Source organism: Engystomops pustulosus, chromosome 4 (genome assembly GCF_040894005.1).
Source record: "Engystomops pustulosus chromosome 4, aEngPut4.maternal, whole genome shotgun sequence".
Classification (NCBI taxonomy): domain Eukaryota; kingdom Metazoa; phylum Chordata; class Amphibia; order Anura; family Leptodactylidae; genus Engystomops; species Engystomops pustulosus.
In genome coordinates, this window is record NC_092414.1 from 134,271,941 (window position 1) to 134,296,564 (window position 24,624).

The 24,624-nt window shown below is 39.3% G+C and overlaps 1 protein-coding gene across 2 annotated transcripts in view; it reads right to left on the reverse strand.

Annotated features, from left to right (window-relative positions):
* Window positions 1-4,189: 4,189 nt before the first annotated feature.
* KCP (kielin cysteine rich BMP regulator) overlaps window positions 4,190-24,624 on the reverse strand; it is a 97,187-nt gene continuing 76,752 nt past the window's right edge. For both annotated transcript variants that reach the window (XM_072147546.1, XM_072147545.1), the window contains exons 35-54: window positions 22,087-22,169; window positions 21,802-21,975; window positions 19,634-19,813; window positions 17,172-17,442; window positions 16,549-16,631; window positions 15,667-15,760; window positions 14,957-15,130; window positions 13,664-13,746; window positions 13,459-13,579; window positions 13,292-13,374; window positions 11,363-11,462; window positions 9,833-9,921; window positions 9,529-9,631; window positions 8,700-8,842; window positions 8,327-8,499; window positions 8,018-8,129; window positions 7,691-7,792; window positions 7,396-7,560; window positions 7,004-7,298; window positions 4,190-5,379 (exon numbers count right to left, since the gene is read on the reverse strand). In XM_072147546.1, the coding sequence (XP_072003647.1) occupies window positions 5,162-5,379; window positions 7,004-7,298; window positions 7,396-7,560; window positions 7,691-7,792; window positions 8,018-8,129; window positions 8,327-8,499; window positions 8,700-8,842; window positions 9,529-9,631; window positions 9,833-9,921; window positions 11,363-11,462; window positions 13,292-13,374; window positions 13,459-13,579; window positions 13,664-13,746; window positions 14,957-15,130; window positions 15,667-15,760; window positions 16,549-16,631; window positions 17,172-17,442; window positions 19,634-19,813; window positions 21,802-21,975; window positions 22,087-22,169 (2,846 nt within the window). In that variant the 3' untranslated portion in view covers window positions 4,190-5,161. The remainder of the gene's footprint in view (window positions 5,380-7,003; window positions 7,299-7,395; window positions 7,561-7,690; window positions 7,793-8,017; window positions 8,130-8,326; window positions 8,500-8,699; window positions 8,843-9,528; window positions 9,632-9,832; window positions 9,922-11,362; window positions 11,463-13,291; window positions 13,375-13,458; window positions 13,580-13,663; window positions 13,747-14,956; window positions 15,131-15,666; window positions 15,761-16,548; window positions 16,632-17,171; window positions 17,443-19,633; window positions 19,814-21,801; window positions 21,976-22,086; window positions 22,170-24,624) is intronic.

Sequence of the window (24,624 nt, forward strand, 5' to 3'; positions counted from 1 at the left end):
TATTTATAAAATACAATGGAACGAGTTATTTCATCAATTTAAACTACTCAGAAAATAAATGTGAAATCAAGTGTACGACAAAAATGAATCTGTAAATCAAACCTCACTTCAATAAAAGAAGTAAAGCTGATGATTTGACAGATATACAGAAGTTACATTTTATCATTTCACCTCTAGTTCAGTCCAGGTGACTCTGTTGGAAGAGTTTTGGCGCTGGGTGACAAAATCCACCCAAGACGTGGAGGTAACTTGAGATTCATGGGCTTTCTGTAAAAGGATCTTGACATCATTTAAGCTGAGTGAGGAATCTCTATCGAAGTCCAAAAGCTGGAAATCCCAGTAGAGCTAAAGTGAGAGGTAACAGACCATGAGCTAAATGTTATCAAACCTGTGAGTATCAGCTGTTACTGATAACAACACATTGCCAATAGGTCCATTTCAATGTCCACTAGCATTTTTATCAGTTCTTGTACTATTGTATATATCACTTAGGGAGATTTATGTAAAAGGGTTGCCCAGCAATATATATTTTTTCTATATGGCATTGGAGGCTCTAAAAACAATAAACCTCTGTAACCCACCTCTCTCCATGTTCCTGTTAAAGGGGTTATCCGGGTGTTATGAAATACTGAGGCCAGGGCTGGGGTGGGCTAGTTAAACATAATAAACATGTACTTACCTCCTCCGGCGCTGCCGATGTCCTGCGGCGTGGTCCTTCTCTTCTGTGCGCCGGTTTGTATACAGGGGTGCACAGGGAGCTTCCAGCCGGCTGGAAGCTCCAATCCGACACCATCTCCCAGCGCTTACAACGCTGAGAGATAGGGACGGATGGGAGGAGTCAATCACATCGCGGACCGGAAGTTCCCTGTGCGCAGCTTCTGTGCCCCTGTAGACAAACAGGGGCATGGTTCGAAGGGACCGCCAGGTGTGTGGCCGTGGATGGGATGGCACTATCGGTCTATGTATGCAAACACAGGACAGCAGTGAAGGATGGCGTTGTGGTTGAATGGGAGCGCAGGAGGATTTTAATGCAAGTATTTTACTGTTTTTACACCTCCCCCTACCTAGCCATATATAAATTTTTTTCCCAGACAACTACTTTAATAAAGTATAGGAGTATAAGGTAGTATTATTTTATCAAGTGGCAAGTTTGTGATTATAAGATAATTAACCCCATACCTTCACCAGAAATACGTTTTGGCCTTATGTTAATAGTTACTGAATCTCTATATACTGTATAAGTGTAAAAATACAGTTGTCTGATACAAATGAGGCCACCTATACACCTTTTTATTTATATGCAGTATGCATCATCACCGTGCCTCATGTGCACCTGCCTCCAAGCTGTGGCTCTGCGCCTCCGGGAAGAAGTGGCGCGTGGGCTTGTGTGGCGACTAGGACTAGTAGTCAGTACTACTGCCAATGTGCCAGCTTTGCTAACATATTATTAGAAAGCTTAGAATATTAATAATTATTAATGAATGTTACCACTGTCTGGGCTACATTCAGGGAGCCCCTACTAGATTGTGCACCCAGGTGCATAACCAAAGTACAATCCCATTAATCTCTGATGATTACCAAAAATCTATGGCCGTTTTAGGATTTTGTTTTTTTTCATTACATAAACAATCCAGTAATCTCTCACCTGTTCCTTCACCCATCGCTGTCTCTCTATTTCCACCAGCACATCAAGGAGTTTGGAGGAACAGCAGAAACCCCTGTGGGGTCTTGTTCCACACACCTACTGAGACAAATTAGGTTAAAACAGGGATTATACGATACATTGTTTATGAAAATGTAGCAGCCGAATAAAATAGAGATCAAACTTCAGAATGGTTTATTGTGTCTATACATCTATATGTATTTCAACTTCTAAATACCTGTTGCACACGCCATATGTAAGCCATGTTCATTTGAATTGCTAATACACAGAAAGAATATCCAGGATTCTTCAATGCCCCCTACTTACCACAGATATTTTGAATGCCTATAAATCAGGAATATATCCCACCTTGTCCACTGCGGCCTGTACAAATCTCATGTCTGCAGCAGTCTGGAAAAGCTTCTCATATAGTGAGCAGATTTCTGCCAATGAGACTCGGCAACAAGGAGGTTTTGCGTGTGGATCCATGATGAATAAACAGCTATAAAGCCACAAAAACAATTTGGATCAATTTTATCCTACTGGATATGAACATGTTGAGGCCCATCTATCTAAAAAGTTCATGTAAACCTATATATTTACATATGATTATTTCTAAGACAAATTTTTCCTCAAATATGAACCTCCCAGTGACGGCTCCAGGATTTCTCCTGAGCCACACCAAATCTCTGGAAAGCCCTACCCCACGCTATAAGAATAATAAAAAAAACTACCAAAGTTGCAAATGTTCCCTAAAATACATCTTTTCTGAGAGGCCTATCACATTCCCTAACTGCATGTAATGCTCACTTTTTTTCACCTACCACCCCTAATTACTCTTCTCGTGTTTTTCTTCCGCACTTGACACCAACTAACAGGTAATAATGAAGCCGCAAGACTATGAACAGAATGGCGGCTGTACATATAGATAGCGGCTGGTGCCTGACTGGTGCAAAAATTTTTATTTATGTGTTTTATCCCTTTATAAAAAAATTAGCTGGGCCATTCTAAATACACATATCTCCGGTGGCACCCCTTCCTCCTGTAAGCTCTTGGGAGCAGGGTCCTCATTCCTATTGTTTCACGTGTTATTATTTTTTATGTATGTGTTATTTTGTCTGTGTACATGCCTCATTATCATTCTACCCCTAGCATTGCAGAATATGATGGTGCTATGTATAGATTTATTATGATTACTATATTTTCACATATGTCTGTAATTGATCCATCTACAGAAAAACTGTTGGAGTACATCTCACCAATGACTAACTATAGGGTATAGGCATGTTTCATCTCACTAATGACTAACCATAGGGTATAGGCATGTTTCATCTCACTAATGACCAACCATAGGGTATAGGCATGTTAGACATTTGCTTCACAAGTCCCTATCATGTACCAAAAAAGTTATGTCAACGTAGACTTTGCTCATCTAGAAAGTGGGTAATAGCCAAATGTAATTTGGAATATTATTTAAATTTCCATAACATCCCGATATCCACACATGTATTGACGTTAAGGCATACATTTCTGCTGATTATGTATTATGTGAATATAGGGTTTTTTTTCACAACTCCAATGGGTTTTCACACTCAAAGAGTGTAATCACACCATTTTCTGTGTAATAATTAGCGGAAAAAATTGTGCAATTACAAACGTCTGACTAGTTGGGGGCAAAAACACATATATCGGACTTGATGGAATTGTGATAGATCCCCTTTGGTAATTGACAATATAACAATCTATGAAATAACTCACACTTACCTGGCATAGATAGCAGCTCGCTGTATGTCCCTTTCTCCTCAGGTCCTGCACACATTTATATTTTAAGATGACATTTTAATGTTGGTTTCCCTCTTTCCTTTGTAGCTTTCTCCTCTGGCTTACTTTCTCCCTAAACCCTTTTCTATCTGTATGCAAGGTTCTTCCTACCTGTTTCCCTATTATCCTGCTGAATTATTTAGTGGTGTCTATGAGCTGAAACTGAAACCATTTTATCTACCAGATACTCTCACTATACAGACCATTACTATTTCAGTCTGTTAATTAATGTAAGTATTTCTCCTGTCCACAAGCCAGAATGTTCTAGAGGAGCCCTGCAGTAGATTAGGGATAAGGCTGGGTTCAAGTATAATTTTTTTGCGCACATTAAGCACATACATACGCCACAAAATCCTTCTTTTTGCCTCCTTTCTGCTCAGTATATGTCACATTCAGCAGGAAAGACTGGGTGAATAAGCTCTGCAGTCTACACTTTGTCATCCTGCTTCCTGATGAAAGTGGTATATGCTTAGCCGAGGCCATTAGAAGCTATGGCAGCCGGATGCAACTGTATTGTATCCATCCCTGGCCTCCGCTAAGCTTAGGCTCTGGAAGGTTCAGAACTGGACGGCGTATCCCGGTGTATGAGCGGAATCCTCCTGATGTACCCTTACAACGGAGGACTTAAAATGCGATGTGAAGATTTTCTTAAATATAATGTGGAATTAAAAAATGTTTACAACTATATTGTTACTGTGATTTGCTTTCATAAAAAGTAACACATGATGAAAAACAGAACTAAAATTATTTTTATTATTCATAGAATACAGAACAATAAATATAAATTGGGACATGGCATATTCTTTTGAATACAGTAATAAAAGGTGAATGTATAAATATAGAAATCTGTAAGTATAAAAACAGTGGTTCACAATGTTAGAAGAAGACAGTAAGCAGCAGGTTCCAGCCTCTCGTAGAACCCTGAAGCCAATGTTATTGCATGATTCTCTTGACAACTAATAAAAATAGTGATAATAATACTATTCCCTCAATCTCAGGGGCAGTAGTTGATTGACAGACACACACTCATAGCAAATTAGCAGAAGTCTATCAAAGCAACCCGCAAGTATCAACATACATCTTCTCTTTGTTGTCAAACAATATAAGAAGTTGCATTAGATCAGTGACTTTGCATGAATAATTCTGTTAGTTCAGGTAAGTAAGACATGTCTTAGAAATCATACTTTGCTTTGTTCCCTTGCATATGTTAAGTACCGTTGGGATGTCATCCTATCATCTACTGATCAATTTCTTCTACATCTTTGAAAGCGCCATGACAAGGTTTTCCCAGCAAAATCAGAAAATATATTTTCTTCCTATAATAAACCCATCAATTCAGCCATCACCATCATCTCCATAAAACAGTATATATTCTGTGTCTTTTCATAAGTCATTGAGGTGTCCTTGTAGCGTGTCTTCTGCTGTGGCGTTCACAGTGATATAATAGAATACTAGACAAAATTCACATTGCTATACTCCTTACAGAGATTATATGGACCTAGTTTAGGTCACTGATGAGATTTCTATCTTTTCTCTGGAATTGATATCATGGATCGTTTTATAACAACAAGCAAATTGTCAGAAAGCTGGTGGACAGGAAAGAACGCAAAGTAAGATTGGATATTAAAGGCTATATGGAACACAGCCTCCATGTTTTAATGGCCTGGACATGGTCAGATAAGATTTTGTGATGTATTCTCATAGGTTGCCATGAATGATCTTCGGACATGATTCAGGAGGGATGCAGTGAGACTCATGTTCCACTAGCCCTGCTGGACATTGACAACCTGGTACACAAGGTTTAAAGCAGTGAGACTCCAACACGCCAAGTGGAACATCTTTATTAAAGCAAGTCTTAGGGCATGGAGGACCGCATTCATCAAACACATAACCTCTATCGTAGGGACAGCCAACAGCTGTAAGACAAACAGAACAAATAAAAATCTTATGGTTAATATCATGCAGAAAATTACATATCACTTAGAGTTCCAAAATGTGTTCAAATCTGTTTGCTGTTCTAAGAAAGATCATTACTCTTAGAATTATTCCCATATACAGCCTAAGTATCCCTTTAGGCAGAAAATGGTAATAATTCTTAAAGTAGGGATAACAACAACTGGTCTCCTATCTACCTGTGCATGGGCATACTGCTATATTCACTGTCTACTGTCTATGGGACTGAAGGAAATAGTGGCTACATCAGCAGAGCGCCTCAGAGCACCTAATATTAATTGATTCACTTCCCCCTTTGCGCCACCAGGTCCGAAATCTATAAATTAAAATACGGTGACATAGCTGGATCATCCCAGGTTACTTAGTATAATTATTATAACTCTATATTAGCAGTATATAGAGTTTTAGTAAAAGAAGTCATGATCAACAATTCTTAGTAGGACATGTCTACCATCATTATATTCATGGTAGATGTCCTTTACATCTACATTGTCACCAGTCTTCACAAAATCAAACTGCCAGCATTCTCAGGTACATCAAAATATTATTTCATTTACCAATATAAAAACCCACCTCAAAACTCCTAGGGCTGTTCAGTACCTAGAACCCTGCTTTTGGTATCATATTAAAGATAAGAATCTCAACTTTTATACAGGATTGTGGTTCTTTGAGCTAGAGAATTGGACAAAGAGGCAGTTAAAGACATAGTTGCATATGTAAGCTGAAGATAAAAATCCAATGTTCACCTTATTCTTATCCCCACTACTGTAGCTTACAGAAAGACAAGATGAGATTTGTATCTTTAATATGAAACCTAATATGAAAAAGCATGGTTCTAGGTACTGGGCATGTTAAGTGACGCTCCCCCTCTAGCATATAAAAGTGACTCTTCTCAGGCTCTCTTCAGCTCATTTGCATAGATAAGGAATTGTAGAAATTATACAGTTTCCCTTTAACCATCACTGTTATAGTTATTGTAGTATGCTTGCCTAACCCAAAACAGGTAAGGAAAGTAAAGTCAAGTTATCTGTTCTTAAAGGAAACCTACCACTTCGGGTAGGGCTTATAAGCTGGACATGCCGTGCACCAGCTCAGGGTGAGCTGGTGCCGGCGCTTATCTCCGTTATGTTTTTAAACAGTTTGAAAGTGTTTTAACAGTTTATTAATGTCTATATCCTTACTAGCTTCCCCGCACCGGGGTCCGCGCTCGGCGCACCATGCGCGCGACTGTGCGTGCATCTGAATAGGAAGTGGTAGCGCACATGGTGCGCCGAGCGCAGACCCTGGTGCAGGGAAGATAGTAAGGATATAAATAAACAGTTAAAACACTTTCAAACTGCTTAAAAACATAACGGAGATAAGCGCCGGCACCAGCTCACCCTGAAGTGGTAGGTTTCCTTTAATTATTAAGAAATCTGCAAAGTAATGGTCAGTCTGGTATCATCCAAACCCTTACAACTTTCTATATCAGAAAATATCCATGGCAAATATGTAAAACATCACTGGGTGAAAAGAATTACATCTTATGATATGTTGTTTCATTTTAGTGTAATAATTTTGTAAGAAAATTAGGATAAATGTAATTACCACAGAGCGCTGGAGATCTCCATTGTAGGATAACGCCGGCTTCTCTGCACTCTGATGCATAGGCTTCCAGTGCATCACATAGACACTCATCTCCAGCTCCACATGCACACAAATCATAGACGCATGAGGCAAAAAACATCTCTGGAGGGACAACTCTGTGACATGGCTCAAACACGCTGGACTTCAGTAATTTGCAGCGGCTATTGGCTTCTTTTCTGGCTCGATAACCAGCCTGTTTACAGGGATCCACATCCTGTCCATCCCAGCAGTCAGCGGCAGAGTCATTACTTTGTACCTAAGAACCACATGCAGTACTATTAGTGATACAAAGAATTTCAGATGTAATCCTTAGTCTATTGTGTCTGACCACACAAACCGATACGTATACTGACCCTCCAGCTGTTTCCAAAGGCGGCCTCTGATAAAAGGATCTGCCCTCTGCGATCCCGCATATCGTCCTGAGGGTAATTGTTGAAATTGCCACAAAGACCACATAGATGATCCCGATATGTTCCTGGCACACTGACTTCGAGGTGAGAACGCCCGTTCCACTGTACCTGGTAGAAATGGTCCGAAGATTAGTTGATCCCACCACAATTCCATCTTCACACCCAATTCCTGGCCTATACCATTTGATTTAAGTTATGTAACATAAGTACAATTCATGCACAGCAATTGTTATAATACCTTCACACCAATGTTACTGTTTAGCAGAATGGTATTTGTTTTCCGCTCAATGTAAATGTATGGCTCTTTCAGGAATGGGAGCTCTACAGTCTGGTAGTCAACCTGTGGGCACAAAAACTCTGTAAAGATTCACAAAAGTGGTCAGCTAGTCAAGGGGCATCACATACCGTACATGTTATATTTATCAAAGTGATATTTTCTATCATAGTGAGAGAAAGTTCCATGCTGCATACTGTGATAGGTGACATGATGTAATATGGTACTTGGTTAATAAAAGCACTATTAATAATATATTTCCATTTAAATGTACTCGCCCTATCTGCTTACCATGACTACCCAGTCCTGAAGGAGCTGCACTACTGCGTCACCAATCAGCACAGTTACTTCTTTTGTCCATGATACACCTCGCTGTCCACGGTCATCATTTGTCACATGGATGCTATGGAGATATAAGAAGGAATCCAAAAGTGATCTACTTAATTAAAACTGTACTGTATTTTTATATTAATCTAGGTATCTGCCAACCAGAAAGAAACACTTACAGACACAAAGGACATGGATATAGAAGGCCCTTGTTGCCCTATAATTTGTGATACATTATGACATACCATGTCAATCTCTATGACTATGACTGACCTGAAGTCTCCTCCTTCACAGTCTTCACTCAAGACATAGGTGCAGCTGCCTTGGAAGTGATACATCTTGCCATCAAAAGTCCTGTAATGTGGGTCTCCAAAGGCAATACAAGTGGCTGGACGGGGGATGCAGTGTGGGCAGCACATGCCGGGTATCAGGGCTGGTGTCTCATCCTAAAAGAGAGAGACAGTGGGGCTATTTTTTGACATCAAATAATGTGTGAGCATGCTGCATATCTTATAGCACTAAAGGCCCACAATATCTAAATACGGTTCTTAAACTGAATAGAAATGTCACTTTTATGAGCTCAGGGCTCATATTCCTGAAATTGAATACCATTGTAATTTCTTTTAGATCATGTATTGGTACTTACAGCAGTACACGACACTTGAGGGCACCTCTCACTATGGCAGTGCACCTCCCCAGAAACACAGGTACACGCAGTACATTCATCCACTTGCCAATGTTCATTGGAAAGGTATCTCTGGCCTTGATACCAACAGGCTACGGCAGGAGCTGTCAGACGATAAAACATTAAGAGATTTTTTTCCCATCAAAATACATTGATCCATTTTACATAATTCATCTGTGAATTGTCATAATCTAATCAGTGTTGATCTATAAAGTCAAATCTCCAGGATGAAAGCAGATACACATTTCTCAACATGTAGCATTACTCGTAACCATCAACTCTGTTAACCGTATGAAGTCCATATGAAGCATTTGGATAACAGTTTGATCCCTGATCCGAGTGGTTTTGCTCAAAAAACTATTATAAAATTCAGGACCATGGGAAAGCTGGTTGCCTACATAAACACATTACACATGGAGATTTCTGAACTGTCCAGACAGGACTAATGAACCTGAGATGGATGACTCATACACAACAGCTGGGGGTTGTGCAGTGATTGATTACTTCTGCCTGTCAGGGACAACACAATGACTACAGCTTTTTCTGAAGGACTACATATTTAGAGTAAGAGGAGAAGCACCAAGCCAGCCACAGGAGCCACACAGGCTCATTATCATAATTTTATAATAGTTTTTTTTTGTGGAAAACCACTCGGATCTGGGATTAAACAAGATATGTTTCTGCATCAGTGTAGCTACAGCATTCTCAAGGCATGTTTGGTTCTTAATGCATAAAAGAAAATGGTAGATTTCCTTTAAGATTCGCCATGTGAAATAACAGTTCTTCTCACCCTGGCAAACATGGCAGCATGTGCCTGGCGTTCGGACTTTCAATTCCCCTTGCTGGCATTGGATAGGGGGACATTCTTGTATCTGACAGTCAACATGTCCCAGCTGTTAAAAAATATATAGTCAAATTATTTGCAATTGAATTAAATGCCATTAGAACACTGATATTACAATTTAAAGTGCCCTCAACCAATACAGAGATTTTAAAATCCAAAAAAGATTCAGTCCATTATGTTTAAATGCGAACAACGCATTATATACTGCATTTTCTAAGCATTAATATTTATTACATTTTTAAATACTTACAGTACATGTACAGGTGATGCATGGATTCTGTCTGTCAGTCCACGTCTCCCCATCTGGCACCCGTCGTCCTTCAATCTCAACTACACATTCTACAGGAATGAAAGTGTTTGTGAATATTCCTTAAAATTCGGTAACATAAAGACAGAGGGGCACATTAACTAAGTTCCTTGCGCCACTTTCTGTCGGACTTTGCAAGTTTTTTCATGTGCAAACTGCTTGCACATATATTTAAGAAGTATGCGCTTAATCGCACACGACCCTTTTGTGTCGCGGCTGTACTATTCTTTATGCGACACAAATTTCTTCATTGAAATGGGTGTTCCGGTGCTCAGTCGGCCCGTGCGGCACATTTATCATGCAAAGTCCAACATAAGTGTGTCACACGCCCTATGTTAAAGGTAGGCCAAAACAAGTTGGTGCACTCTGTCAGGGCAGTGCAGGGAGCGCCAGATTCTTTTCCAACATCTATGTCCATGCATAGATGGGGCGCTTAGGACACATAAACTTTTTAGATTGTGAGATTAAAGGAAATCTACCATTAAATTAAGCACAATAAACCAGGGATACTTACTCATAGATCCAGGCACTGTGACTGTGGTCATCTTATTATATATGTTATCCATGGCCTCCTTCCTTCGAAAATACATACCGTATATACTGGAGTATAAGCCGACCCGAGTATAAGCCGAGACCCCTAATTTTACCATCAAAAACTGGCAAAACCTATTGCCTCGAGTATAAGCCGAGGTAGGGAAATGCATTGGTCACAGACCCCCCCAGTATGTAGCCAGCCTGCCCCCAGTAGTATACAGCACTGCCCCCCAGTAGTATGCAGCACAGCCGCCAGTAGTATACAGCACTGCCCCCAGTAGTATGCAGCACAGCCCCCAGTAGTATACAGCACAGCCCCCAATAGTATACAGCACAGCCCAGCCTGCCCCCAGTAGTATACACCTTGCCCACAGTAGTATACAGCCTGCCCAGTGTTAAAAAAAAAACTTATATACTCACCCTCCGGTGGCCCGACACGCAGCGCTGCTCCCCCGATGTCAGCGCGGGTCCTCTTCTGGCTTCCGCGCCTGTCTTCTTGCTTCTCTAACTTCGTGCTGGGCTTATACACGAGTATATACGTTATTTGAAATTATATTTGAATTTATATATGAATTATATTTGATTGTTGCCCAATCCCATCCATGCTGTTGCTCCATTAGCAATTCCCCACTCCCTCTGCCTGATGTAATCTCACTGCAGCAGAGGAAGTTTCAGTGCATGTTGGAAGGGGGAAGTCCTGTACAGTGTAACAGCCTTCAGTCTCATTAGCATAATGTAAAAGTTGATTTTAGAACCAAGAGGGCCATGGATAACAAATATAAGAAGATTACCACAGTTACAGTGCCTGGTTCTATGAGTAAGTGTCCCTGGTTTATCATGCTAGATTTCCTTTAGAGTTTCCTAAAGTTATTTGCTGGTTTATACTTTTGTAATGTTTTGAGAGCCAGTATAGGTACATTTTGATTCTTTTACACTTACCTCTGCAAACAGGGCAACATGATCTTGGTGGGGTGATTTGTTCTGTACGAGGACAGCTGAGAACTGGACATGGTTTATGCTCACATATCCATGTCAAGTCCTATGGCGAAAACATAAATCAGTAGAGTGATGGTAGTTAAAAGACCCTTTACAGAAAGCAGTATGACATCATTGTTAATACATTATTGTCCTATAATTAAAAAATAACTCACAACATCAGAATAGTTTCCTTTTTGGAAGCAACCCTACACCCATCTTAGGTTTTTTTGTTATAGGTTTGTTGAGGTTGCAGCCAAAACTGGCCCACTAAGTTTATTTTTCTGTAAAGCTGGTAAACTTCTAGGATTAGATAAATATGTTTCATGATTGGTTCTTCAGCATATAAATTGATACCCAGATCATACAATATAATTACCAAATAGCTCTTTAGCTGAATGTCTTTTGCCTTGATGCATCAAGGTTTGTTTTTTAATCAATGTTTTATGATTTTTATAAAGCAAATAATGTGATTATAAACTGCTCTTAAATGTACTCAAAAAACAAAATACCACATTCTCTAATTCAATGTTGTTAACAAAAATCCAGCATTTCACAGATATAATCCCAGCCTGTCTCTATCAGCCCTGGTATTTATATTTTGGTTGTCCCTGGATATGACCATAAACTCCTGACTATGGTGAGGCAGATTCCTCTTTCTTGAATAGCTTCTCTTATAAGGCAGGGAGAGGGGCAGGAGGCAGAGAGCACTATAAAAGCACTTCCTGTCCAGCAATAGAGTGCAGAGGAGCTACGCAGGGAGGGGGAGCATAGCAGTGCTGATTGTGTGTTTATAAGTGAAATAGAAGTGATGAGTGTGTCATTGTGTCTTATATCCATCTCATGACTCTGATCTGTCTCATCTCTCTTTTTCTATATGTCAGATATTAGTAGAATATTCAGAAGCTAAATGAAAGCGCAGCTAAACCCTGTACCCAGATAATCTAAGCACGTTGTCAGCACACAATATCTCATAGCACAGAGGAATAATACAGTTTCCTTTATTTATATAGCGCACACAGATTCTGCAGCACTACACAGAGCTTGACAGATCAGTCATGAAGTGTCTGCTTAGCTAGTGCCTGCCCACATTATGGAATCTTACACTGATCACTGAATGAGTGAGTGATAGGAGCAAAAACAGCAAAACATTCTAAAGCAAGTAAAATTCTAAAGTAAATGGTTAAAAATTATCTTTATTGTGTAGACATCCCTAGGGGATTAAAATTTAAGAACTTTCTTTCATGGACAAACCCCTTTAATGTGAACCTTTTCACAAATACAGCTAGTAACAGGTTCCTATAGAGCCCTTTCAACCAAATGAAAACCATTTTTAGCTAAAAATGGTTTCCCTCACATCTCCATAAAATCAACTTTATGTCATCTTACCTGACATCAGAGAGGGCGTGTCCTGTTTGGCCCACCCCTCCCATCTACTCCTCCCCTTGCACTGTGACTCCTTACCATTCAGCACTTCATGTCATGTGACCAGGGTGATGTCATTTAAGGTCCTTTGCCCACTAACATTTGCAAAATCTACCCACGTTGCATACAAGTTTGCAAACTGATTTTTTTTAACATTGCAGCCATGGAAAGGAACAATTTAGGTATAAGGACAATGCTTTTTAATCATAGTTTGTATAAAGTATTTGTTTTGAGCGGGGTAATTTAAATATTCTTTATTTGTACACTAGAATTTATTTATCAAAAACATTTCAATAAAACAGCAAGTTTAAAAAATGTATTAATTGACTATAGCAGAAATAAACTCTAAAGGTAAAACATAAAAGCTATTTGGTAATGTTTTTAGCTTCTGTTATATGGATATTCTTCAGATCTACCCAAGTATTATATTTACACACCAAATACATTACATATTTAATATTTCCGTACCTTACACTGACACATGTAACAAGGATCATTCACAGCCTGTATCTCGCTGCCCACCAGTAGGTCTGTACAATTGCTCAGAGCCTCTGAAACATATAAAGTAAAGTTTACATACTGAGTATGTGACAAATCTTCAAATAACAGATTTCACAGCTTAGAATAAGACTTACGGGCACAGCTAGCACAGCACTGGCCAAAAGCAGGGGGAAGAATCTGATGTCTGGGACAATCCACCAGGCTGGGACATTGCTTCTTTGTGCAACGTCTATACTGCCGACCATCTAGTAAACGCTAAATACAACATTGAATCAAATGGGCACTTTATCATAGAAACATATATTGTATGATCAAACCTGTGACATGGGAATATCTTACCTCACAGGTGCAAATTTCACAGGGGTCATCTGATGGATGAAAACTATCTCCTGGAGAATATACTTTTTTGCTAGTTATACAGTCTGAGAATAAAGAAGAAAATAGTGCTAAAAAATCTAGCAGAAAAAAACATTACCACATAAGTGACAGAGAATATATACAAAAAGTCCATCAATTGAGGCATAAGTCTCCTAGCCACATGACGCATGTATATATTTGAAGACAAGCACCAACAACATGGCAGCCCTGGCCATAGAGGAGGAGGAAGGTGAGGAGGGAGACTGCCAACATTCCTCCTTCTGCCTAGAAATTGGCAGTATATGGTAGGAACAAACAGACTCAATAGGGTTAAAGTACACTACAGACATGCCATTTAGGGAGACTCCCACACTCACTGCAGCCACTTGTACTGTATAAAAAATAATAATTAACATTATGGGGGCCCCAACACATTTTGAGCCCAGGGGCCTCCACCAAACTTAACCCAGCCCTGCACTCTATTTTCTCTTGATTTATGGAATATGGGTCAGGCGTCACCATGAGGCACTGTTTGTTTTATCTTTCTTTTGTTTAGGTCTGTATGAGGGGTTACGCTTGACCCATTCATCCAAATCAAATACGTGTACAGCTTTACCTTCCCACGTCAATATCACCTGTTAATGTGAGCGCCAGAAGCAGGACCCATCTGGATCAGCTTATTGCACTAAGGAATTATTATGAAACTGTTTTTTTTTGTTGGAAGAACATGTTGGTACTGGTGACCAGACCTATTGGGGCACATTTACTAAGAATGTAGGAAACTGCACTAAAAGTTCTTTGCCTGTGTATAATGCTTGGTGCACTAGATTTATTAAGATCATGTGCCAGAAATCATGAATTCGGCCCATCTCTAAACTGGCCCGACAGAGTTCACCAACTTTTTTGTGGTGGACCTTTAACATAAGACTTTGCAGACTTTGCATTATAAATCTGGCGCACGGTCTGACCGAGCATTGGAACGCCCCCTAACTTTTGTCGCTTGGTGCCTAGTGCATCTGTGCCACAAAACAGTTGCGACACATTGGTGGTGCAGACACTTCTTAAATACCTGTGCAAGCAGTTAACACTAGAAAGAACGTACAAAGTCCGACAGAAAACTGGCGCAAAGCCCTTAGTAAATGTGTCCCATTGTGTTTTTCACATCGATATACAGCAGGTTATTAACATGCAAAAAATATGTTGACAGGTGATAAATAAGGAGTATACAGGCCTAACAAATGACACCAAATTATAATAACATTTAGTGTCTCCAACCTGCACAAAGTGGGCAGCATTCTCCAGGCAGTGTTATCTGGTTAGGGCAGGATGCAATACATTGCACCTTAGAACAGGTAGTAACTCCATCTGTGCACATGCATGACATACAACGGTCCACTGTGGAAAGCCAGTTACTGTTGTCTTTGTATTCCCGTCCATTATATATACAACCTGCAACAGAGAATAGCACCATGTGCATAAAGGACAAATAAAGCAGAATGAATTAGAAGAAAACATTCATGATAAAAGTATCTGAAAATGACTCAAACTGACTAGTATCAACACAGGTAATATACACCAGCATTAGTGAGAACTAGATAAATAACGAAAAACCAACAAATAAAAGGACTGAAGGCGCAAACCGCACTACTTTTATGCCATCTATCAGCATCACTAACTGTTAGTGTTGAAAATAGACAAATGTAACATCATCCTTAATTGGATATGTCCCGGCATTCAATGTCGTGAATGAAACTTTTACCATGTCAATATATTATTCTCTCTACTTCATGAATTTTGTATTTAAGGCTGGATATGCTGTACTATATACGCATTCTCTCCTCCAAGAACTATTTCTGAAGTTCTGTGAAGTAGTGATAAGATATACAGTAGCTTTAATAATTGAAGAAAACCCCTGCTTGTATTGCACAGAAGGTAAGAATGTTTATCTGTGGAAATAGCTCTAAAGGTTTCAACATGGGACTTACCTCTGCAGCGAGGACAACATGCTCCTCGGTCTGTCACCTGCTGGGTGCAGGGTAGAGGGGGACACGTAGGAGGATCACACTGTGTATTTCCTGCCTGACAGATCACATATCATTATTCATAATGTTTTCAGGGGAACTTTGTAGGTAATGCAAGTATTACCTTACACTGTGTCACCAACATGTACTTTTAAAAAAAAAAATATATGTAATCAAGTAATTTTTTTCAAGTAATTTCTAACTAAGGACATGGTTAACATAGTAGTGGCAAGCTAAAATCAACATGTTTGAAACTAGCCTTGTTGGAAACTCTTGGAAACATCTCTTGGATGCCAGTAACTTTCATGCCTTAGGTTACTCTATGAAGTTTACTCACAAGGGTATAAATGACCATTGTTAGATCCACCATGACAAAGCCCATTGTAAACATACCAATCAAATGTAAAAGTGTAATGATGCTCCATGCACAATGTTATGTCTTCGAATAAGCCCCTATAGAAGTTATAGCAGCATGTACAATTTCGGATTAGCCTACAATTTACAGTACATATAAAATATGGATGAGGTACGGAGTGCTTCCTAATGATAAAATCATACAGCACCTCACAATCCTGTGCAGCAGCATAGTCTAGCTGTGTGGCTTTGTACAATACTATATACAGCTATACACATGCTGCATACATGTGCCCTTAGTCATACTAGCTTATGTAAGCCACACATACAAAGAATGTCTCCTAAAAAATTCCTATTATATTAGTCAAATGTGTAACATCTACGATTCAGAATAAAGGGCGATATCCATTTAAAAATTTTTTTATCCAGCCAAATTTATCTGAGGTACACAGAGATAAGGGTAAATTATAGGGCATAAAATATAATCCTTACCTTGCATGTACACTGCAGACATGGGTCTGAGGACGGCACCCAGCGGGCACCATCACTATATTCTTTTCCTTCAGAAAAACACACTATAAAGAAATCAGAGATCACATATAGAGATATTTCACACTTTATTTTAACCAGCACAATAAAATATGTAGAAACAAGGGCAAAACTAGAGATGGTCTGAACATTTAACATCCCAGTAAACCTCTAGGATTGCCTACATTGTTAAAAAAAAATGTCTGGAGAACTGTGGACAGTGAGCTGTAACTACTCCAACCCTCCTCCCCCCAAGATTCCTTCTCATCAGAAGTATCGGCCAACATGTTGTAGATCACTATACCTATAGTACAGATTGACTTAGGAATATGGCTGATCACTGCCCTTTATGTGTAAAAGACCTTCTTGTACAGAACCATTAGTCAATTAAAGTCATTTCTCCATCTATTAGATAGATTTTACCTCAGAGACAGGTAACATATATGACAGAAATGCTGGAAAATGTCTCAACACTGAGTTACCCAGTTACCACAGAGAAACCCAGTCTCTGTGGCCTCTAAACATGGCCAGTTTAATGGGACTCATTTACCCCTACAGTAATTCTCTATTCTGGAGCACAGCCATACCTGGGCATTCCATGCAGCATTTTCCAGGTTTGCGGACAGGGTTTGAACAGAAGACTTGTGGACACACTACATGTGTACACGTGGCACTGCCTTCCAAGCACACACAACGGAGGCATGGGTCTGACACGGCAGAAAATGTCTGATGGTTAGAGTATTCTTTTCCCTCATAGAGGCAGCGATCACATAGAGGGCAGCAAGGAGATGATATGGAGGGCACTGGATGGCTGCAGTCTTTTTCACATCTAACACGTTGACATGTCACCATCTCATTCTAAAAAGAGAACACATAGTAGAACATGTATCTTAGTTTTATTTCTTTGGTGTTTACTAGACTTTTGGTATGTCTTATTTGCACCTTATGTATACTGATTTTTCCTGTCCAAGAAATCGCAACTTTTGGCTTTTTTTTAGAATTGTTGCAAATGTCTCAAATGCACCTGGACACAAGCCATGTTAGGGGGTTATGTACAGGAGTAAACACTACTCTAAATTTTGGATTTAAGACCATGGCCTGCATTCTTAGGCGCTCTAGCCACACCTCAGGGAGATGACGTCATATGAGGGCATTTGGGATGCGTTTTAAAAGCATTGCAGAAACACATGTGTCTTACATGTTACCATGCGTTTGGTTGGTTTGAAAGTATTTATCTTCATTGCTGTGTAAGTGTAAGCAGCTGTGCTAACATTTTCACAGCTGCTTCCACTTCCAGCAATGAAGAACACTTTCCAACCAGCCAAATGAATGATAAAATGTAAAATCCATGCATTTCTGCAACAAGTTCAAAAACACAATGCAAACACCACGTGTGAACACAGCCTTAAAGCATGCCAAGTATTTATAATTTACATGTTAAAACAAGGTCCAAAAAAAATCTTTCATCTGCACTTACCCTGGACCAAATGTAGATTTGTGCCTAAAAAACATCGCAAAAGTAAGCAAAAAAGTGACAGAGAAGTAAAAAGTTGCACCGAGCAACTGGAAAATATGGTACACTGCACAGGGTGCAGAAAAAATTATACTTGAAAAACGACAACAAAAGTTGCAAAAACACAAAAAGTCACAAAAAAGAAAGTTAAAAACAGGCAAACAATATACATGTTCCCCATAGAATGTCAATTTTCCAGTGTTCAAAGAGGAATGTAACAGGTTCTTTTCTTTCTTTTCATCAAGATATTTTAGTTCATTTAAAACATTAAAATATAGTTACAGGTGTTACATTTCATGTTTTTTTGTGTTTTATTATTTTTAGAAAAAGATTTTTTGTTTCTGTTTTCACTTTCGGTGTGAATTACAAATTAACCATCTCAAAAACATTTGAAATGTGTGACATTTAGCTTTTTTTGAGGATGTTTTTTGTGAGTAAGCTACTCATCACAAATCCTGGCCAATTTCCAGATACAATGCTGACAGAGAAAAAGATTTATAGTAAGCAATATTGTTAGTGATACAATATTTAAAGATAAACAATACACATATTCCCTTATTCTGATATTGACTATTGACATGTAATATACGGTACAATTTTTATAAGTTTTAACCTTATTCATTAATTACATCCAATTCTTAAAGGTTGGAGCTACCTTAAATCCCCAAACTACCAATATTCTTCCCAAGGACAACATTTTAATCACCCTATCTCTATCAACTGCAGAAATCATCTCAAAAATTAGTCACACCAAATAGGGTTTCTAACCTTGTCACCCTAAAACTTCTTTATCCCAGAATTACCTCATTTTTGGGCTTTCCCAAATTTGCTACAAACAACCAGCTTCAGAAATTTGGTATTTCCCGCAAATGACATTTTCCCTCAGCCTCATTTTAAACAATTTCTCAGGAGTAAAATGTACTCTTTGAACAATATTAAATTGAACTGATTTATGATTTCCACCCAGTGAAAAAATCTTTATATTCCTGTATATCTCTATCTTTTCTGTTATAACTCCTAACTAATTTTCCCATCCTTTCCATGAGTGATAATATTCACTGTTCTATCTATTTTTCATAATGCCTTTAAATAAAAGTGACATAATCCTCTTGTACCTATTTTTTATAATCTTATAATTTCTGTACGCTCATCAGTCTCCAAACTCAATCTGTATCCCACCGCCCATTGAGCAGCGGGGAATTGATAAACCCTAAATAATGCCATTCTCCTTAATTATGGCATTTCCCTCATAAATTCCGTAGTGACTCTACCTTCTTTATTATATATATATATATATATATATATATATATATAAAACATATATTCCATTTCACTCTAATTTGGTATAATTTTCATTTTAAACAACAACAACAAGTTTAGTTATCTTTACTTTAGCATTAGTATCCAATTTAAAGTGGGTGCTCAAGTATTTAAAGGTCATCAAGAAGAACATACACCACATCCTAGATTTAGAACAATTATGAATGAAACCTTAGAAAATAGCATTTTCCTTACATATTTATACCATGAACTCACCCTACAAGAACACTGAGTGCAAATATCACCGGGCAACTGGAAATTTTCACCATTCTGAAACGTCCGTCCATTGTGCTTACATATTCCTGTGCACCGTGGACAACACTCCCCTGGCAGAGTTACAGGATACAAACATGAAACTCGCGGACAAGAAGAAGACACACAAGTCACTTCTCCATTCTGTAAGATACAAAGAACACACTAACATGCAATGACTCTGGATAAAGTGCAAGTGAGTATGTGATGTGAATTGTGAGATTAAAGCTCTATTGACATCTGTTATGGTATAGACCACATGTCTGGAAAATCATTCTGCTATTTTTTCTGTAAAAAAGTAACAAAATCTGCTGCTTGTCAATTGACTCACCAGTATACGTAATTCTTTACCAATCTAGGCCCCATGCACTCACCCCCTCCTTTTCTAGCTGGCTTACTGCTGCCGAGGAGCGCATAATCAGTGCAGAATGGCTTGTTGAAGAAAAGATATTTTTATTTATGTCCTTCTGTTACATTGTAAAATTTATACATGTTCCTGATAGTATGGATTACAAATCCTTTGCTTTAAAGAGCACCGGTCACCCGGGAAAAACACCCCAAACAAATTATCTCCCCCTCATCCTGTCCCCAGCCCCATTATATTTATTGAATTTTTATTCAAATTTGTGTTTTTATACTTAGTTTTAAACGATCCGACCGTATGTATTGCGCAATCGCTGCCGGCTCTATGCGATGCGGCGCGCTGACAGTGGCCGCAGAGGGGCTTATTCACAGAGCTGGGTGAATTTTCTGCTGTCAGCGTGCCGCTTCGCATAGAGCCGGCAGCGACTGCGCAATTAATGCGCTGCTGCCAGCGATTGTTACAGGTCCCTGACTGACAGGGGCGCGAAGGGGGTGTGTCGGCTGGCCCCCTCATGAATACGGCCGACTGCAAGGGAACTTGTATGACGATCCGACCTCTTATTTGATAAGAGGTCGAATTGTTTAAAACTAAGTATATAAACACAAATTGTAATAAAAATTCAATAAATATAAAGGGGCTGGGGACAGGATGAGGGGAAGCTAATTTGGTGTGGGGGGTTTCGGGGGTGACAGGTCCTCTTTAAGTGGAATTTTACTAATGGCACACTTTGTTTGTTGTTTGGCACATATGTCATATATTAGCAGCTAGAGATGAGTGAATCATCCAAGATTAACTTTGCTGAAACTTCCCTGAATTTTTTTTAAAGATTTGGAACCAAATCTATTCTGTCTAAATCAATTTTGCTTTTGCTCCTGGAAATTGGTATTCAACCACCCCTCAAGTCCTCTAAAACAACAGATTATTTTCATATATATAATTTAGTTAATTTTTTGAATAATTTTTTTCATTTTCCATTTCCCATCCCCCCTCCTTAAAGAAAAAAATTTATATCAAATTCAAGCATGATAAACCAGGGCCACTTTCTCATAGATCCAGGCACAGTGACTGTGGTAATCTTTTTATATCTGTTATCCATGGCCTCCTACTTTTATAATTATGCTAATGAGCCTGAGGAGCTACCCTTGCCCCTCTGTGATCTGATTTTGCAGGCTGTCACACTGTCTCATTCTCCCCTTTGATCCCTCAGCACTGAGATAACAATAGCAAGTGATCAGGGCACTAGAGGGGCTAGGGTAGCCCCCAGGCTCATTAGTATAATTTTAAAAGTTGATTTTAGAAGGAAGGAAGCCATGGATAACACATATAGGAAGATTACCACAGCCACAGTGTATGGATCAATGAGGAAGTGTAGACCTCTGAGATGAAGTACAGCAGTAGCAAGACCCAATTTTCCAAGATTCATCTGAATGCAAGCAGAAAAGATGTGTCTTTGGTTTGATGCCTGAAAAATGTTAGATTTGTCCTGAGTCTATAAAACAATAAATAGATTTGCTCATCTCAACTGCTGCTTTGATATTTTTACCATGAAATTAACAATAAATATGTCTTTAAACAACCTCTGTTCTCATTATATTATATTTCACTTAAAAAACTCTGACTCCAGCCACATGTTAATGGAGAGTCAAATGCAAGTATGTTGCATTTGCAAAATCTAGTATGTATTCAAAACTGTGAAAAAATATATTGTACATGTTTTCCCAAAGTTTTTCATCTAGGTTTTTATTATTCAGAAGTGGAATTTGCTAACCTTGCATGTGCAGCGACTACACTCATCATCAGGGTCGGGAAAGCTTTCTCCATTGACACAATCCCGACCATTATAATTGCAGCCATCACACACGGGGCACATGCAGGGATCTTCACCTGGATGAGGACAGTTTGCGGTATCACATGGCCGAGGGCCACAAGTAACGTGTCCTCTCTGAGAAGCAATGTATATTCATTAGGGAAAAACACAAACATATTTAAAAGGTGTTTTTTCTGTCAATTAATTTGGATTACTGAGGCCTGCACTGTATACTCATTCACTTACCAAACAACGACATTTCTCACATTCATTTTGTAGTGAGGTAAAAGAATCACCATCTATGTAGTTACGGCCTTGAAAATGGCATCCTAGTAACAGAAAAAAAATGTAAAAAGTTATAGGTATAGGTATATGTAGTGATATAATAATCCATCTGATTTTTTATAGCCCCATACTTGGAAGGGTTCTTGATGTCTCTGTCAGATGTATACATTGGGATGATTTAAAGTTATACATTAGAATCATATGTTTAAATTGTAAAAAAAGAAAACGTTTTCTGCTTGATATGCCATTCTGTTAAGTACTTAGAGATGTAATAAAAAATTATAAAACTGTTTACACTAACTCATTCCTTATACATTAAATTTGCTAAAGCCATGTTTTTTTTTATAAATGGTCACCAACATCTTAACATACAAGAGTGGATAAATTGTACACACCCAAGTCAAAATACAGAATATTTGTCACATAAAAAAGACCAAGCCAATAAAAATAACAAATACAAAATAATAAAATAGAAAAGTAATGTGAATGCCCCCTATAATTGGGGTGTGGTTGAATAGCAGAGATGTAGGAGAGCTGACTGTCATTGTATGTAATATTCATCTCATGGATCTTATCATCTGCTATCCGTCTCATCTCTCTTTCTATGTGTAGGATACTAGTACAGTGTTCAGAAGCTTAATGAAAGTCTATATAAACTTTATAACCTTATAATCAGATCACATTTTCAGCTCACAGAACAAGATGGATCAAAATGTGTCTGCTTAGAGAGTCCCCACCCACACCCTGGAATATTACACTGACCACAACTGAGTGATAAGAGCTAAAACAGCAATAAAACTGAATAAAATTGTAAAGTAAATGGTTAAAAATGATTTTTTGTGTGTTAACATCACTAGGGGATTGAAATTTGAGAATTTTCTTTCATGGGAAAACCCCTTTAAGGTAATATGCCTGTGTCTCTCCAGACTATAACCATAATAGACAAATCTCTGGTGTGTATGGCAGTGAGCGATAGTAAGACTGAAAGTCAGTAATAATAATTCTTTATTTATATAGCGCACACAGATTACGAAGCGCTGCACAAAGCATGACAAATTGGTCCCTGTCCCCATGGGGCTCACAATCTAAATGACATAACAGTATGTTTTGGAGTGTGGGAGGAAACCGGAGTGCCCGGAGGAAACCCACGCAAACACGTAGAGAACATACAAAGTCTTTTGCACATGTTGACCTGGGTGGGATTTGAACCCAGGACCCCAGCGCTGCAAGGCAGAAGTGCTACCCACTCAGCCACCGTGCTGCCAGTAACTCCCTTCCAAAAGAATGGGGGGACATATCCAGTACATCTGTCAAAAATCTGCTTCCAAGGAGCCACAGCGGGGACAAGCTGTGTTGGGTGCAAGTCTCATTCTGTATATCCTATTAAAAAGGCCTGATGAATAACATAACTGTGTCATTCTGTTGTTGACCGAAGGTGAAACCCTCAGATGTGATGAGAGGACGTATGATACCATTTCCTCCTCATATCTGGTATTAGTTCCTTAAATTTTGTTAAGGAAGGTAGGGTGGTGTGCTCTACCTTTTGCAAAAGAAGGTGTATATATTACAGATATCAATCCACTTGAGCCCTGTGTTTTATAAACCTCGATAAGGGGGTAGATAGACATGTGAGGGAGGGCCGACCCTCCAAATGGGGTAGCGCTACTGCAACAGCCTTTCTGCCTACTGCCTAGCCTTTTCTGGGGGCCTGGAGACAGCCGGGAGTGGCTGGCGGTTGCGGCCTAGGCACGCTAGTGTCACGGTGCTTGGTATGGGGACCGGAGGGCTGTCCTACAGGTCTCCAGCAGGTGGTGTTGGCAAGAAATAATGAGGGAGAGGCTGCTATAGTCATTCTCCCTGGGGCATCCCTTTGGGGTATGGAGTATGAGTCCCTGTTTGGTGGATAGGGTGCCCGTGATGGTGACAGCCGTAGTAGCAGGGATCAGACGGAGGCAGACGTTGTACAAAAGTAACTTACAGTTCTTTATTGGAACCGACAGGCACAATATATAACGTGCCAAACGAATCTTGACAATGGTAGAAGGCTGGGGGTGCACTTGGAGAGGGAACCACAGGGATTGATCACCAGCCTGGATGCAAGGGCAGGCTGGGAGATAGCTGTGTCCTAGTAGGATGCTTCAGCTTGTCCTGGGTTACTTCAGATATCACCCTTGAAGGTAGGATGATACCCCTTTACTCTCACTAACTCCTCAGAGCTCTACTCTGTCTTACTGCTCTGACTGACTGACTAGTCTTTCTGACTGACTCTTGTCAGACTCCCGTCTCTGACTGGTCTGAGTCTAGAACTTTCCTGACCAGGGGTTTTATTACTCCCACTGGTCAGGTGGTGATTAATCCTCCAATTGTATTCCAGCTTACAATCCAATATTAGAACAGATGTGATTGGCTGATGGAAAGACATCACATTAAACAAATAACTCCTGCCTTCCCAAGCAGGATCTACCGCTGCAGTGTTCCCCGTGTTGTGTAGTGACCTGC